The sequence below is a fragment of the Raphanus sativus genome, chromosome 2 (assembly GCF_000801105.2).
Source record: "Raphanus sativus cultivar WK10039 chromosome 2, ASM80110v3, whole genome shotgun sequence".
NCBI lineage: Eukaryota > Viridiplantae > Streptophyta > Magnoliopsida > Brassicales > Brassicaceae > Raphanus > Raphanus sativus.
This window is the reverse complement of record NC_079512.1, coordinates 39,367,038-39,384,254: the sequence shown is the minus strand read 5'-3', so window position 1 is coordinate 39,384,254 and position 17,217 is coordinate 39,367,038. Positions and strand designations below refer to the sequence as shown.

Genomic DNA, 17,217 nt, shown 5'->3' with positions numbered 1-17,217 from the left:
GGTGCACAACTCACTAACATGTTTATAATGGATAAAAACATTAGTTTAGAGTTTTTATCGAAATGATGGCTTAAACTTGCAGGGGTAGGTTAGCTTGCATACCAATGGAAAGCTAATTGCTCAGGAATGAGACACCAAGTCACATGACATGATGCAGTTGTGGAAACCTGTCATTTTCTTGTCATTTTCTTGATACGGACAAACAAGTATGACTACAAGAATGTTATCATCACATACAAAGAAACATATTTTGGAGAGAGACTAATAGTTTTTTTGGGTAAGTTTAACAGCTGAAAGAAGCATGAGATCATGGAACACAACCACAATTATGATTCATTAGATGAATGTAGTCGATGTTGATGGAAAATAATACAATTAAATTATGCGTAGTCGATTCTACATCTTATGGATTTGTTGATATGCATGTGTATGCCACTCCACGACCAGCTTGTTTGATTCAGTGAGACATTAACTATCATTTGATCAGTTCAAATTATCAAAGAAAAAGTCATCGACAAACATGTAGTAAAAGATAATTCCAAACTCCATGAGATTACCATCGGAAACTGGCCAATATTCATGGCCCATCTTCGCTTTGAGCTCCAAATCCAACTTCTACACTGCTTGGCAAAACTACTCGTTATTGTACATGCTGAAGATACCTACACCTATGCACTAAACTGAAGCAAAAATGTAGATGAAGTAGACAACATCCTTTGGTTCTCTCACAATGGAGCTTCCAAGAGAACCTGCATTTAAAAAATATTTAAGTAAGAATCACAAAAATCTCAAGTTAGGACATTTCAAGCTAAGACATTTGATATTCTAGATTAAGACATCTCCTATTATATCCTCTCAAGCAAGAATAACATAGAGTAAAAGTAACATATATTCAAACTAGTAACAAAATGGTAACAATATATTAACAACAATTTTCTATTTTTAATGATAAAACCATTAGGTTATATCTATAAAAGAAAACAGCAGTCAAATGAAATGACATTGTACTCGTTATCTCTTTTGAGTTTGCTCCTATATAAACCAAGACTATTAGGAAAAGAAAAAAAATCAAACAAAACACACGCATCACTTAATTGAAGAAATTTTGTTTCTTACACAATGGCTTCATCTAAAATATTCTTAATAACTTCTCTTCTCATGGCTATCATGTTCTCCTCCATGATCACTTCAAGCCACGCCATAAAACAATTTACCAAGAAACAAACGTTAAAACCGAAGTTTTTTGGACACAATTTCCCCAAACCCGGTTTTCCTCAGTTTCCAAGACCCGGTTTCCCCACAAACCCAATGCCACTCCCTCAATTCCCAAAACCTGGTTTTCCAAGCAACCCAACACCCGGTTTTCCTCAACTCCCAGGGCAAGGTTTCCCAAACAACCCCATGCCTTTCCCTCAGTTTCCTAAACCCGGTTTTCCAAGCAATCCAGCACCCGGTTTTCCTCAGTTTCCCGGTTTTGGTTTTCCAAAATTCCCTCAGTTTCCAAAACCCGGTTTCCCTTCTTTCCCTCCAGCAACGCCTGGAACACTTAACCCCGTCCCAACCATCTCCACTCCGCCCTCTCTCCCGGTTACTCCAACTGTCAGCCCTTGAACCGTCTCCTCCAAGCTTATATAATTCAAAATATTGTAACTATTTGTAACAATACTTTTCTTCATGTGTGAAGATTATATCATCAACAAAAGCTAACTGAATATGCATTGATGGCTCTAAGATGTGATGAGTATTGACTGTATTTGTGACTATATAATAAGTAAATGATAAAATGCAACTATATAAAACTGTATTGAATATTGATTGTATGATTGTATACCTCTAATCCCACTACAATGGACAAAAACGTAGAAACATGAATTCACAAGCCATATAAATGATAAAACAAACGCAAGTCCCCGCCTGCAGGGATCTCCCAAAGTTAAACCTTTATGAGACGTAGTAGCATTACGAAATGATCTTTTCAACACACAACAACTGCAACAAAATTATGGAGATGGTCATTAGTCATCACCAAACAGACCGGTTTTTAACAGCAATCCCAGTGCTTTCTTTCTTGCCTCTGCTTCCTCCATAATCAACGGTCCATTTCTCAAATGTACAGTTCACAAAATCATAGTACCCACCATGGAGGGACAGTGATCCCTTCAGCACTTTCTCTTCTATCCACGGATAACCAAGCAGTCTTTCTAATGAATGATTAATCGACGTCTGCACTCATTTATACATTCCTTATTATTAGTTCATCGATGTTAGCAGAAGCTTACATATAAGTTTTACTGATTTACCCAAAAGACATCACCTTTTCACAATGTTGACACTGATGATCAAAATGGAGGTTTGAAGCAACAGCTTTTGTGCTTTCCTTTGCCTTTTTCCCCACGATTACCCAGTTATGTATGAAACTTCTGCTAACACGAAAATGCAATACGGCAAAGATCAAACAATTAAGAAATGTTTTTTTTTTTCAGTAGAGCTGATCAAAAGAAACCTGGAATCTACTTCTTCCATGCCCATTAAAGCTTGAATTCCACCACAGCGGCTATGACCAATAACTAAGATGTTCTCCACCTACAAGTTTGATATATCCATCAATCACACATACAAAATACTTATATAATGATTCAACATGTAAAAATGTGACAGATACACATGTTTTTTTTAAAGGGATGTGTATATATCTATATATAACTTACTTCAAGAGTATTCACAGAGAACTGGAGAGCAGCTTTTGTCTCAGTAGGTCCAGACTGCAACAGGCAAATGCAATTAAATCAAATGTGAAAGAAAAAAAAATGTGGCGGCGGTAAGCAGTGCACTAGATTGTGTTACCTTATATGGAGGTACTAAATTTGCAATGTTACGAACAGTGAATGCTTCACCAGGTTGAAATCCCAGGACGGCTGAAGGACAAACCCTAGAGTCTGCACAAGCAATCACCAGAAACTGTTTCTTAAAGCGTTAGCAACAGTTCCCTTCCTCCAGGTAATGTCTCAACCCAAACCCATGAACAATAAAGTTTCAAAGCTACCTTTGGTGCTTGAGCATCTGCTAGTTTTTTGAAGTGTTCTAAGTTATCCCTGTTCAAATGAGTATTATCATAATCATTAGATAAGGTCACAGAAAACCAACCAAATCCTCCATAAACCATTATATAAAGAAGTAAAAGACTAAAGATATAGTTTCACCGCTACGTACATGTACTTTAGCTTTTTGAAGGCGCGGAACCGCTGTTTCATGTCGCTGAATACGTCAGTGTTATTTTCTGTATCGATTGTAGCTTCATAAGTGCAGTCGTTAGCTTCCTGAGTCAGTCCAGGTATCTTTCCAGACGCCATCATTTGCAAGTTGACAGCTTTTCTTCTGCAAACACCACAAAACCCATCTTTCAAAAAAAAAACACACCACAAAACCAATCTTCTTACACAACCTAATAGACTAAGACATAAGAAATGCATCACCGTATTGTCTTTTTCATAGATAATGTCCTAATCCCAAACTGAAAAGTCACTAAATCTCAAAAATTACCTGAAAGAAGCGGGAATCCTCAACTGGGTTTTCTCAAAGTCCTTTACTTTGTCCTTGTAACCGAAGATCTGAATCAAAAAGCGAGAGGAAAAACAAACCCACAGTTAGATTCCGACTAAGGGAAGAGAGTGAGAGATGCAAAGGGAGAGACTTTGACACATACCGATCGTTGGGTTTGGAGACTAAGGAGAGACGAAGGATCATTGGAGATAGAGAATGCCATGAAAGGAAAGTCGGGCAATTCGAATCTGGGACAACAAGGGACAAAGCATCTGAAGAGCATTCATTTGAGAGAGAGAAGAGGCATTGCTCCAACAAAGACGGAGAAACCAAAGTTTTTTTTTCTCTGTGTCGTGTCAGCCTTTTTTTAAAAAGTCAAAATGCATTTACTCCATTGATACAGAATTTAATTAAGGTTTAAACATGATTCCTTTCCTTTTAGGGAATATTGCTATCGTCAAAGATTCATAATTTGAATTAAGCAAAGTACAGAGTGAAGAACATCTTGGTTTAGTTTGATTCACTGGTTTATTATAATCAGCATACAAAGGTCTCTCAAGCATAACCGAATTTGCTAGAAGAAACAAGTTGTTCCTCTCTGTGCTTCTGAACAAGTGCTTCCAGCTGCTTTGCCTTCTCTTCTCCATCTTTGAAATGTACTCTTCTTCCATGTCCTTTTTATTCAAAAATCTCTCCATCAGAATACCAAAAAAAAATCGCCATTAAGTAGACCAGATACATGATATGTAGTAAAAATGCAAATAACCTGGTATCACCCAATTGAAATCCAGCTTGATCAATCTTTCTACGCTCTCGAGCTGGAGAGGCACTGCCAGAGAGACCAACAATGATTATAATTTATAAACGGATATATTCAAAAGCATTTATCCAAAGAAGTTCAATAGATTGGTCTTTACCTGAACAATGATTGTACTTCTCTATAATGCTCATTCCAGATTCGTACTTAGTTAGATGGTCTCCAGTGAATAATGCCTTGAGGGGTTTATGGAACAGGCACACTGATCCCTGGTGATTTTTGTAAAAGAACTCTTATATACCAAGATCATAGTGAGCATTAGTTTTCATATATGTTCTTGCAGGTGGACAGACTTACTTCAGTGTGACCAGGAGTGTGTATAAGCTCCACATCTTCATAGAGTCTCCATGGTCCACTTCCTTCCAGCTTTAACTCCACATCAGTGGTCGAAGGTTGGACCTAACAAGATCCCACTATTGTCACTAAAGCTGTATTTAGTAACAAAACTGTTTCTCTAGCCAGTTTTCTCACATTTATCCAAACACATAATCAGCCAGAGATCTTTGTAACTCTGCAGGCCTTTTCTCAGAGGATCTAGATGCTATAAATCTTATCAAGAACGAAAAAGTTTTAACAAGAGAGGTGCTATAAATTCAAGTACATACATCTCCAGAATGCAGAATTCTGGTACACTTGAATCGATCTGCCCATTTCTTGTGATCCGCAACATCGTCCCTGAACAGTGAAGTAGCTTATCCTTGTAAGAGAGATTACAAGGGAAAAAAATAATGGAATTTCTCCTTTTGGTTATTATCAACTTCTTCTACCTGTGTGTCAAAAACATGTAGCGAACACCACCCATCTTCTCAATCTTCCCAGCAAGTTTCTCTACGAACCTGGGACTGTTGAAAGACATCAAACGTGAAAATATCGGTTGTGTCAAGCTAATTACACCATTGCATCCACAATGTATAATAAGAATCCATGATGTCTCCACCGATGTTTATATATATATATATATACCTATCAACAAGTATATTCCCCTCATGATGAAGTATCAAGTAGGAAGTTGCTCCGAAAGATTTCTTGGAATGAAACCCACAATGAAAAACGCCCTGAGCCTCAGCGAAAGCAGAAAGCCAAAAAGAAGACAACATATAAGAACAGTGTAGTATTGAAATATGAGTTCTCCGTGGAGCTTAATCAGTTTAGAATCTAGAGACATACTCTTTTAATATATTTTTGAGGTATTACAATTATCTAAAGCAGAGTAAGTTAACTTGGTAATAATCATCCTAAAAAAAAGCTTAAGGAATGAGAAACTACAGGTAGTTTGTCTTCGTCCAGTGCAAGTGGAAAGGTCTCTTGAGCTTCCCCTATGTCAGTAGGTGGAGTTTCAGTGCGGATAGATCCCGTGGGACAAGACAACAAGGCCTGAAAACGGAAAATTCGTCATTACAATGAGAATGAGAGATCCTAGCAAACATTTTCACAGTCAAACAATACATGAGATATGGCTTTTAGCTTTCTTTAAAAGAGAATGTAAAATAAAGTGAAGGTAACTCATGAAACATAAAAGATTCAAAAAAATAATGTCAATCAACTATCTCATCAGAGATAAACTGAAAAAGAAGATGGCACCTGAAGAGCGTTCAGCCTTTCTTCCTTACAGGTTGGTTGTTTAATAACCGCAGACATGTTGTCCACTCTGGTGAACACTTCCTGTGAAGATAAAGTTAAAAAAAAAAAGCGCCAATGAGCTGGCTGAACAAATGTAAAATGAATAACTGAATTTCTGCTCTGGCAGCTCCTTGGGACTTGCCAACAAACAACTATAACTTGAACAGTATAACTTTCTGATCTGAAGTAATAACTATGATTATATCAAACTATATTGTACACGTTATCAGCATCTGCCTTTTAACGACAAAGATCAAGACTAAGACATCCACTTCCAAATACCCACATCCAAAGATATCTAACAACTTATCTACACTACCAATTTATCAGACCCAACCGCTTAAATCATGACAAGTAGTATATGGAACTGTTCATCAATATTCATAGCCTCATAGGAGTCCTATGATAGGACCCACAAGTCAGGAGCTTTTCACAAGTTTCGAAGAAAAAGAACTTACCGGAACCATCCAACGACAAGTATCGCAATCAATACAAGTACTGTCTGCAAAAAAAAACAGAAAAAACGATTCAGACACAGAGAGAGTGTGGCGTAGCAGTCAACAAAAAGAAACATACTTTACTTACCAACATATATATCTCCTTCTACGTTCTGATTGCGTCGTCTAGGGTTCGCCTGGCTACTCACTTGAGCTGCTCTGATAGATCCAAACGCTCTCCTTCCCGTCAAAACCGGCGAAGATGAACTTTTCGGTGAAAAAATCGATTCTTTTGATCGAGAGTGACACAAGAACGACGAAATCACGGAGGAAGACGCAAAAGCCATAGCTGGTAGTGTTGGTGGTGGTGACTCTCGTTTCCTCTCGCTCTGATCTGATCTTGCTAAAAGTGTAGAAAGAGACGTAGACGCAACGCTTACTTCATCAGTGTGAAGAAAAACATTTAAATCCCAACTTTGACCAAGACGACGACCCGGTTTGCTTTCACAATCGAGCTGATCTAATCCGGTTCTAATTGAACCACCATGCGACACGTACTTAAGATATTTAATTTGAACCGGTCTTTAATTGAACCAGGATACGACACGTGTAAGCTTCTTCCTCATCCGTGCCAGGTCCTCTCTCTCAGTCTCCATCTCTGATCAGATAACGAATCTGAATCACAATAAGATCTAAACCTTCCCGCGTCACTGATTGATCTTTTCTCTCTCTCTCTCTCTCCCGACGGTACCGATGTTTAGCGTGGAAGAAGGAAGCAGCGGAGGAGACGCCGGCTCCGAGATGGACGATGAGATAACCGGAGACGGCTCCACGACGTCCTTGTCGCGCTGGGTCTTCGACGAGAAGAACGATTACGACGCAATCGACGACGACGACGATTACGACGAAGACGACGACGGGTACGACGAGCGTCAGCACGGAGACGTGGATTCCGACGAGGAGGACGACAATGTGGAGCAGCGTCTGATTCGTACTAGCCCCGCCGTTGACTCTTTCGATGTCGACGCGCTTGAGATCCCTGGAGCTCAGAAGAACGACATCGAGGTTAGCATTGAGATTGTGTGTGAGTAAATCCGTACCTTGATCTGATTATACAAAAAAGGCTAATGCAAAGTGTGTTTTAACTTTGAAAGGACTCAAGCATAGGAAGGAAGCTAGTACTTGCTTTGCAGACCTTAGGGGTTGTATTTGGTGATATTGGAACTAGTCCCTTGTACACTTTCAGTGTCATGTTCAACAGATCTCCAATCAACGATAAGGAAGATGTAATCGGAGCCTTGTCATTGGTTATATACACTTTGATATTGCTCCCTCTTGTAAAGTATGTGTTTTTTGTTCTTTGGGCCAATGATGATGGTGAAGGTATATATACCTCTTGTGAAGTTTTAATTATTTTTTTGAAGGATAAAGTTTTGATATTCTGGAAATGAATTGCAGGTGGTACTTTTGCTTTGTATTCGTTGATCTGTAGGAACGCGAACGTTAGCCTTATCCCGAATCAGCTTCCATCAGATGCGCGCATTTCGGGATTTGGTTTGAAGGTTCCATCTCCGGAACTTGAAAGATCCTTGATAATTAAAGAAAAACTTGAGGCGTCAGTGGTGTTGAAAAAGCTTCTTCTGATTTTGGTTCTTGCCGGCACTGCTATGGTGATTGCTGATGCCGTTGTTACGCCTGCAATGTCAGGTATATATCAGTTACAGGAAAAATGGATTTTGAAAGCATCACTGGTCACTACTGCAATTATTTGTTGGCAAATGATGGCTAACCTTGTCCTGTGGTCGATGTTTATGAACTATGACGTAACATGTAAACTGCTTCTAACTATGACCTCTTTTGGATGCAGTAATGTCTGCTATTGGTGGCCTGAAGGTTGGAGTTGGTGCTATAGAACAAGGTAACTTCTAGTTGATGGTCTTCACCCTGTTTTTTTTCATGAGCATGATGTCTATCTTTCACTTCTTGTAAAACAATCCCTGGATGCATATATACATTATTTGCACCTACAGAGGGTTCCATCCCGAGTCCATTTAGTTAAATTAGACTATATACCGTCAAACAAGAGCATGAAATTCTTTTGCCCATCAATAGTGGCCAATGATTCCACTAAACTTTCAACTGGGCTAAGAAATATGAAACATTCTCGTGTCTTGGCACAAGAAAATTAGGTTTCGAGTTTTCTTAGTTAATCAGAAACATAAATCCTATCGTCGCGACTGATTCCTTTTTCTTTTTTGAATAATTTCTAATTGTGGCTCATTTGCAGATCAGGTGCTCGTGATATCAGTCAGCTTTCTTGTGATCTTGTTCAGTGTACAGAAATATGGAGCCAGCAAATTGGGGCTTGCTTTGGGTCCAGCTTTACTTCTGTGGTTCTTCTGTCTTGCGGGAATTGGGATTTACAACCTTGCAAAATATGACAGCAGTGTTTTTAGAGCTTTTAATCCTGCGCACATCTATTTCTTTTTCAAGAGAAATTCTGTTAATGCGTGGTATGCGCTTGGGGGTTGTGTTCTATGTGCAACTGGTAAATTTCTATATCATATTCAGGGCTAGATTTTTAAAAGCATAAAATGTGTGGACTGAAATTTTTTCTAGATGTTATTTCTCATATTATACATGCGGATTTTGTTTCAGGTTCGGAGGCCATGTTTGCAGATCTTAGCTATTTTTCGGTTCACTCGATCCAGGTAGTTTAAAGAGATAAAAACTCATTTCTTCCTTCTCTGTTCTTCTGATAGTTGTCTTTCTTAGTCATCTGAATTTTTGATTCAGTGGTAGTATTTATATGCAGCTTACTTTTACCCTTCTGGTGTTACCTTGCCTCTTGTTGGGTTATTTGGGCCAAGCCGCATACCTTTCTGAAAATTTCAGCCATGCTGGGAATGCTTTCTTTTCGTCAGTTCCAAGTAAGATCCGTTAGATTCCACAGTACGTCAAGATCAACAAGAGTATCTCCTTCATTTGCTGGTTTTATTTTACGGCTCATTTCAAGTTTCTAACTGTTTATTGCTCTTTTTTTTTTGTTTCAGGTTTCATATTCTGGCCAGTCTTTCTCATCTCTAATATTGCTGCTCTTATTGCCAGTCGTGCAATGACAACTGCCACATTTACATGCATCAAACAATCAATAGCACTAGGCTGTTTCCCGCGTCTTAAAATCATCCACACGTCAAAGAAATTCATCGGACAGATATATATACCGGTTCTAAACTGGTTCCTTTTGGTGGTGTGCCTGATCGTCATCTGCTCTATCTCAAACATCTTCATGATTGGAAACGCATATGGTAATATTTCCTTCTCGTAGCATCTGGTTTGGGGAAAATTGGAAAATTTGGCTGAAACCCATATATATTTACTCCTTAATTTGTATTAAGACACAAGTCACAAGGTATTGAAACTCAAGTTTGTCCATTCAATCATACACATATTAATGCCTCTGGTTTTGTATTTCAGGCATTGCAGAGCTGGGAATTATGATGAGTACGACAATTTTGGTGACCCTTATCATGCTTCTTATCTGGCAGACGAACATCATAGTCGTGTGCTTGTTTGCAATTGTTGCTCTAGGAGTCGAATTGATGTTCTTCTCATCAGTTTTGTCAAGTGTGGCTGACGGAAGTTGGATCATCCTGGTTTTTGCTGCAATCATGTTTTTCATTATGTACGTTTGGAACTACGGGAGTAAACTGAAGTATGAAACCGAAGTCCAGAAAAAGCTATCGATGAATCTACTGCGAGAACTAGGCAGTAATCTTGGTACAATTAGAGCACCCGGTATTGGTCTTCTTTATAATGAGCTAGCGAAAGGAGTTCCGGCTATATTTGGTCATTTCTTAACCACACTACCTGCAATCCATTCAATGGTTATCTTTGTGTGTATAAAGTATGTCCCTGTTCCAAGCGTGCCTCAGTCTGAGAGGTTTCTTTTCAGACGTGTCTGCCCAAGAAGCTATCATTTATTCCGCTGTGTTGCCAGGTAAACAAAGCTAAGTGTTTTTCATGTGGAAAGTGATTTGGTTTGAAAATATGATTATATTTGATGTATCTTTTCTCGTGTTTGAAACAGGTACGGATATAAAGATGTGCGGAAGGAAAATCACCAGGCGTTTGAGCAAATTTTGATTGAGAGTTTAGAGAAATTTATAAGGAAGGAAGCGCAGGAGCGTTCACTTGAGAGTGACGGAGACCATAATACGGATTCTGAGGATGATACGACTCTGTCCAGAGTTTTGATAGCACCCAATGGAAGTGTGTATTCACTTGGAGTGCCGCTCTTGACTGAGCACTTGGAGTCATACAAGCGACCCTCAGAGAAAAGGAGCAGCATGGATTTTGGGGCAGGTCCTTCAAATGAAACACCAGCGCTGGATGCGGAACAGAGTTTGGAGAAAGAGTTGTCGTTTATACATAAAGCGAAAGAGTCAGGGGTAGTGTATCTACTGGGACATGGGGATATAAGGGCTACAAAGGATTCTTGGTTTCTGAAGAAGCTGGTAATAAATTACATGTATGCTTTCTTGAGGAAGAACAGCAGGAGAGGGATTACAAACCTAAGCGTTCCGCATTCGCATTTGATGCAAGTTGGAATGACTTGCATGGTGTAAACCGGATTTTTGTGAGGATCTGCAAGCACGCTGATCAAACAAACTGGTTTTCATCTACGAGCAAATCTCATGGTGTCATCTGAAGAACACGAAAAAACACAAACCAACTCGGTGAGAGATTCTTTTCTTTTTACACATTGTTTCATAAATGTTATTGGTTATAAAAAGTATAGGAGAAACAAGATGATTTTTTTGTTTTGTTTTGAGGGTTGAGATATGATTTTGTGCTTGTTCTTTTATTGACTGATTTGTCCTGGCTCTTTCCAGACTGGGTCTTATATTGGCCTGGGTCTTATATTGGAGTTGTATAATAAAGAGCTTGATTTGGCAAAGAATTTTCCTTTTTTTCTTTTCTATGAGGCTGTTTGGTTCTTCATTTCTCAATTGAGTTTTGCTTAGTCACTATATTTGTACAAAAAATCACATTCCAGAGTCTCAAAGGCAATGACTTAAACACAAAAGCCAGTGAGAGTGTCTTGAATGTTTTATTGTGTCTATAAGTTACAAGCTCAAAGCAATGGTCCTCAAATGATTATCTTGTTTTGGTCCTATTACAAGCTCAAACAATAAGATGATGAAAAGTAAGGGAACGAAAAAGAGATATATCTCTGCAAAACTTAGCCTCGAAATAGCGGAATCCTCAGTTTAAGAGCTTTCTTTCAGCCTTGTATTCTCATGTGGTTGCTTTGTTCCTTCTTTTGGTTCCCATTTGACATTTTTGTCTTCTCGGTTGGAGAAGAATCTGTACCTCAGAAGTAAAGAATTAGTCATGACACCGAGAGAGCTCACACCCATGAGAGCCCCGGCCATTGATGGAGTCAACATGGTTCCAGTCAATGGCAGCAACACTCCAGCTGCAATTGGGATCCCTACCTATATATTTTTTTATATAAAATAAGAGAACATTCCCTCATTAGAAATTCACATTGATACTAAAACATGAAAATGCAGAACAACTTACAATGTTGTATCCAAATGCCCACCAAAGATTTTGCCTTACAGTCTTCATGGTTTGCCGGCTTAGCTCCAATGCATCAAGCAACTGCATAGAAATCACTTATACATCATACAACAATACGCACTGAAGAAAATACAAGTGTTTTGGGATTAATATGACAAACCTGTGTTAACCGATTGCCCATCAAGACAACGGGAGACACCTCACTGGCCGCTCCCGCACCACCACCCATGGCCACTCCAACATCAGAAGATGCCAGAGCAGCAGCATCGTTTATCCCATCTCCCACCATTGCAACGATATTCTTATTCATCTGAAGTTCATTGATAAATTTTTTTTTCTCTGCTGGTTTAACTCCTGATATAACCTGTATTAAAAAACTAGGATCAGGTACTGTTTTTTCTGGCACTTCACTATCATCAGTTTCCACCATGCAATTTTTACAGGAGTTAAGGTGATATTGCAGGGAGAGAAGATACCCTTTCTTGAGGAATTCCAACAACAGAGGCTACATAGTTTGCAGCACTCTTCTTATCACCAGACAACATGTACACATCTATTCCCTGTCGAGTCAAATTCTCAACAACTTGTGCAGCATCTTCCCTGATCTTATCTTCAAAGCGGATGACTGCAGCGAGTGTATTATCCACCCCAATATACACAACAGACTGGTTGTTGTTGGATTCATGCTCTTCAGATGCATTCAATAAGTTCCCAGTGGCTCCATGTCTGCATTGAACGAGAGTGAATCAAAAGGTGAAGCTTCTGTCGATAAACGACTAATACAAAGGATGAAAAGATTATACCTTTGAACCCACTCTAGTGTCCCAACTGCAACCCTCTTGTTGTTGACGATAGCAACGGCTCCAGACCCTGGTGCCTCAGTAAACGTTCCATCCTCTGCCTGCAGTGAAGGAGTTCCTTAAGCTCATCAAACAAGGGAAACATATAACATTAACAGTCCTACCTTCATAGTTTGACAATTATGAGCCCGGGCTGCTTTAACAATTGCTTTCCCAACAGGGTGAGTAGTGTTTGATTCAACAGCAGCTGCTAACATCAAAACATCAACTTCTGACCAAGTATCATTCAAATTGTGCCTGCATAAGAACAATCGAAATCAGATGTTTATCAAGTCCTTGACGAACAGGTAGAGTTCGATATAGCAAAGAGCCTAACCTTGAATCTTCAGGAATAAAAACTTCAGTCACAACAGGGTGTCCCTTTGTCAGTGTCCCAGTTTTGTCAAAGACAACAGTATCAACGGAGGAAAACTTTTCAAGAATATCACCACCACGAAGAAGTAAGCCTCTTCTTGCTCCTAGTGACGTACCAACCTATATAATATATCAAGTTATTCACCTCTCTCTCATCCATTACATAAAAGGAATTTTATCCGGTAGAAAAATTACCAGCATTGCAGTTGGTGTAGCCAACCCAAGGGCACATGGACAAGCCACAACCTAAATCCAGATAAAGGTCTGTGAGACAGCATGATTACTAAAAGATGAAACGAAAAAGAGGAGAACGGTGATCATAACACTTATGTTACAAAAAATGTTATACCAGAACGCTGCAAGATAGTTGGAGGGCCAAAGAGATTGGGCTCCCGTTATGCAAAGCAGGGGGAAGAATATGTCCACCAAATAGATTCCAAAATGTAAATGTAGCCGCAGAGATAGCCATCACTCCATACGTGAAGCGCCCTGCGACCTGTAATTGCAAAAAAAAACAAAGGTTAGTCCTCAAAATATCCAGAGCATGCAGATTGATATAGAAATGTGAAAGGGAAAGAGAAAAGATACCTTGTCAACCAACTGTTGTACGGGTGCTTCTCTGCTTTGAGCTTCTTCAACCATACGAACAATGTCCCCAACTGCAGTTTCACCCCCTGATCTATGCACTTCGACGGTAAGAGTTCCATTCAGGTTTATAGATCCTGCTGCGACTTGACTCTAGCCCAAGAGATTTTTTTAACAACAAAAACATGAGTTACGTCTACATAAATTGGTACCATGAGCAGAATAATTGTCTAATGTTAATGATATGTATAATATGTGCAAAGAGACAACCAAAAAAGTCTATTTCATGCTACGTTAAATAGAGATAGGCGTGGAGTAGAAAGTTACCCCTGCTTCTTTTGTCACTGGCAATGGTTCACCTGTGAAACTTGACTCATCAATAGCGCTTCTACCTGACTTGACAATACCATCTGCTGGAACTCGATCCTGCATCAAATAAGTGAACATTATAAAGCGTCAAGGACACTTTGCATTAGCAGAAAACAAGATAAAACTTGGGAAATAACATCATAGTATCATATTAAGGAATGGAATTTTTTTTTCTTCTTACTCCTGGTAGTATGACGACTAGATCGCCAACAGAGAGACTATTACAAGGAACGTCAACAGTTGAGTTCTGCAGATCACCACCATCAAGCAGAAGGCGAGCTTTTGAAGGCAAAACACTCAGAAGGCCAGTCATATCACTGGTGGCTTTTATTTTAGCTCTCTGTTCAAGATTCCTTCCCAGTAACACAAAAGCTATTAACATTACTGGTTCCTCAAAAAATGTCTTCCAGCCCTGGATGATGTCAAAACAGCTTTTACAATATCAGCAACCAACCGCAAGGAGAGCAATGCAGTACATGTAGAGATGAAAAGTTTACAAACTCCATAAAGGGTATTTAATTACCAATTTGGGGATCAAGGCGGCAAGGGAGCTAACACTAAATGATGACATAGCCCCAAGACCAACTAGCGTGTTCATATTGGGAGAACCTTTTAAAAGGCTTTTGAAACCATCAAGTATTAGCTGACGCCCAGGACCAAGCAACGTAAGCAAACATAAAGAGACATGGAACCCTGTTGAATGGACTGCATGGAGCCAGGGAGCCTTCACACCAAGAAAGTGAGTTAAATGGCCAACTAAGCATACAGCACATAGAGCCCATGAAACAGCAAGCTCACGTCCTGTAATCAGATAAAAAGATTGTACAAATATCAGCCATAAAGCATCAACTTCCGAAAATAATATATAATCTATATTGGGGGGAAACATTCATACCACTCTGTTTCAAGCGAGCCTGCTTGTCCTTTGTCTTTGTTTCAAAAACTTTGAAGAAATTCTCTGTCACCAAATCTGTAACAAAAGAAAAAGATACTTAGTACTATACCATGAATGATTGCTGCTGGAGAAATCTTTCATCCTGGAAACTCTACAGAAATATCTTCAGGAACTCCCCCTAACCCCAACCATTATCCACCGGATTCGCAAAATGATAATGAGATTTGTGTTTCCATTTCTTATCAGTGTTCTACTTCCAATCAGTTAGCATTAAGGTCATCATGTTTCCAAACAAAATCAATCAGACAGGTTAAACCATTGCCGAAAGCTCAAGTAAGATTTTTCTTTGTCTCATGCAGTCATATTGCTAAGTAACCAAATTTTCATCTCAGGCTATCCCTGATTGATTCCAAAGGAACCCTATTCCTAGACACTACTAGAAACTGCATGAGAAGTTAAGAAGAGGTGCAAACACAAAGAGAAAAGGTAGAATGCAAGAACAGCACATAAGGAAGGGTCCAAAATCCGATCCTTGTTGAGATAAAAGAAAATAAAAAACAAATCTTAATACAGCATCAAGGCTCAAGCATACTGAATCATCATCATTCAAATAAGAATGAACCTTCTCACCTCGAGGAGTGGACTCAAATCCGCAATTGGTGAGATGATTCGCAAGCGTCTCGCCTAAAGTCTTTTGCCAGTCAGGCACATTTTTGGCTTCGGGTACAGGCCACACTATTGCTGTCTCGGTGGTGAGGCTAACACTAGCAGTAGCAACTTGAGGCTATACAGCAAAGAGAAGAAAACAAGAATACTTTTTTTTTTCAAAACAAAATAATCAGACAAGCAAATGTTCTAAAGAACATAAGTCTTAAAAGGATTACTTGGCTTTCCAGTATTTTCTTCACACTTGCTGAACAACCACCACATGTCATCCCCTTCAATTAAAGTAGAACATCAATGTTGTAAACATAACAGAGTCGAAGTGAATTCAAGATCATCAAGAATCTAGAGAGAGAGAGAGAGAGAGAGAGAGAGAGAGATGAACGTACTCTGACATCGAGGATAATGATGTCTGAAGACGGAACAGAGACGCCAGCACCCAATTTCGCCTTTGAATCACCACTATTCGATCCTCCACCTCCACCGCCGCTTCCACCATCATACCCTCCAAATCCAGAACCACCACCACCACCACTTGAGATACTCCTGAAAGACGGAGACGAGCTGGTAAAGCACTGCAAACGGCGCCGTATCACCGGCAAAACCGCAGCTCCCAAGCTCCTATAGCAAAGCGAATCCGACGAGGTGATTCGTCTAGCGTGAAAGCAACCAAGACGGCGCGCGGCGGGTGAGGAGCGAGCGAGCAGTAGAGGACGGAGATGCCTGGCGCCGGAAAAGTGGCGGTGAAGAGCTTTAGAGATAGTGAGGAGAGGCAACGAAGGAGGAGCAGCCATAGTTTTAGCCATCGCCGCCGTTGCGGTGACGGTTGAGAAAACGGCGAATGTAGACTCCATGGAGGTTGGCTCCTGAGCCTCTACTCTAGTTATCTTCCGTGTGGTATCTCAGGTCTGAAAATCGCTTACCACTTCTTCCCTTTATGGTTTTGTCAAAAAAGTTTTATGTCTTTCAGTCAAAATCTTACAACAGCATGAACAGACTTTTCGTGGTAAATATCGACTCTTTCTTGTAGTCCGGTTTTCAATTGAACCGAACCGAATATTTAGTTAGTTCGGTTTCAATTCGTCGGTAGGGGTTATTGAATGGTGCCTTTAAAAATCCTGGTTGTATGATTTTAATATCTGTATTAAAATCATGTGTTATTAGCTTAGTGATTCATAAATTCTAATTCAAATCAAATCAAATGTTATTCAATCATATGGATTTACTAATATAATTGATTTCAAAATGGATTTGTATAAATTTCTTTGTTAAAAATACAAAGATTTATCTGAAAAAAAATCTTCGGATTTATAAATACTAATCCGAGAGAATTATAAAATCTATATATTTTATTTGGATTTATAATTCGATCTTAAGGAGTTTAAAGGAGGAAATGTGCTTATGGCGAACATGATGAATCAAGAAGTGAGAAGTTTGATATATAACCATTAATTAATGTAAAATAACCACGAAGTTGAAAGAAATCTC

The 17,217-nt window shown here is 39.3% G+C and overlaps 5 protein-coding genes across 5 annotated transcripts; 2 read left to right on the top strand and 3 right to left on the bottom strand.

Annotated features, from left to right (window-relative positions):
* Positions 1-1,119: 1,119 nt before the first annotated feature.
* Positions 1,120-1,611, top strand: LOC108839749 (uncharacterized). Its single transcript, XM_057004385.1, has one exon. The coding sequence runs from the start codon at positions 1,120-1,122 to the stop codon at positions 1,609-1,611; it is 492 nt and encodes a 163-aa protein (XP_056860365.1).
* A 179-nt stretch (positions 1,612-1,790) lies between these two features.
* LOC108839748 (beta carbonic anhydrase 5, chloroplastic) lies at positions 1,791-3,942 on the bottom strand. The gene is made up of 9 exons (XM_018612523.2): positions 3,704-3,942; positions 3,541-3,608; positions 3,211-3,375; positions 3,044-3,092; positions 2,845-2,958; positions 2,709-2,762; positions 2,504-2,583; positions 2,315-2,420; positions 1,791-2,223 (listed from the first exon to the last, which is right to left on the bottom strand). Exons 1-9 carry the CDS (start codon positions 3,821-3,823, stop codon positions 2,023-2,025), a joined length of 957 nt encoding a protein of 318 aa, XP_018468025.1. The 5' UTR covers positions 3,824-3,942; the 3' UTR covers positions 1,791-2,022.
* Positions 3,943-3,994: 52 nt separating this feature from the next.
* Positions 3,995-6,858, bottom strand: LOC130508357 (uncharacterized). Its single transcript, XM_057003817.1, has 11 exons — positions 6,563-6,858; positions 6,436-6,479; positions 5,939-6,019; positions 5,624-5,731; positions 5,321-5,412; positions 5,125-5,199; positions 4,963-5,032; positions 4,655-4,756; positions 4,458-4,566; positions 4,307-4,369; positions 3,995-4,214 (listed from the first exon to the last, which is right to left on the bottom strand). The coding sequence occupies exons 1-11, from the start codon at positions 6,759-6,761 to the stop codon at positions 4,096-4,098; spliced, it is 1,062 nt and encodes a 353-aa protein (XP_056859797.1). The 5' UTR covers positions 6,762-6,858; the 3' UTR covers positions 3,995-4,095.
* Positions 6,859-7,071: 213 nt separating this feature from the next.
* Positions 7,072-11,396, top strand: LOC108839744 (potassium transporter 13). Its single transcript, XM_018612517.2, has 10 exons — positions 7,072-7,479; positions 7,569-7,797; positions 7,873-8,121; positions 8,282-8,332; positions 8,702-8,962; positions 9,073-9,125; positions 9,230-9,344; positions 9,468-9,722; positions 9,892-10,414; positions 10,505-11,396. The coding sequence occupies exons 1-10, from the start codon at positions 7,168-7,170 to the stop codon at positions 11,040-11,042; spliced, it is 2,586 nt and encodes an 861-aa protein (XP_018468019.1). The 5' UTR covers positions 7,072-7,167; the 3' UTR covers positions 11,043-11,396.
* A 116-nt stretch (positions 11,397-11,512) lies between these two features.
* Positions 11,513-16,703, bottom strand: LOC108839743 (copper-transporting ATPase PAA1, chloroplastic). Its single transcript, XM_018612516.2, has 17 exons — positions 16,119-16,703; positions 15,951-16,004; positions 15,697-15,850; positions 15,067-15,141; positions 14,695-14,972; positions 14,353-14,583; positions 14,130-14,228; positions 13,806-13,955; positions 13,567-13,713; positions 13,413-13,463; positions 13,180-13,337; positions 12,968-13,100; positions 12,807-12,904; positions 12,480-12,729; positions 12,164-12,367; positions 12,004-12,084; positions 11,513-11,915 (listed from the first exon to the last, which is right to left on the bottom strand). The coding sequence occupies exons 1-17, from the start codon at positions 16,581-16,583 to the stop codon at positions 11,688-11,690; spliced, it is 2,856 nt and encodes a 951-aa protein (XP_018468018.1). The 5' UTR covers positions 16,584-16,703; the 3' UTR covers positions 11,513-11,687.
* Between the last annotated feature and the right edge of the window lie 514 nt (positions 16,704-17,217).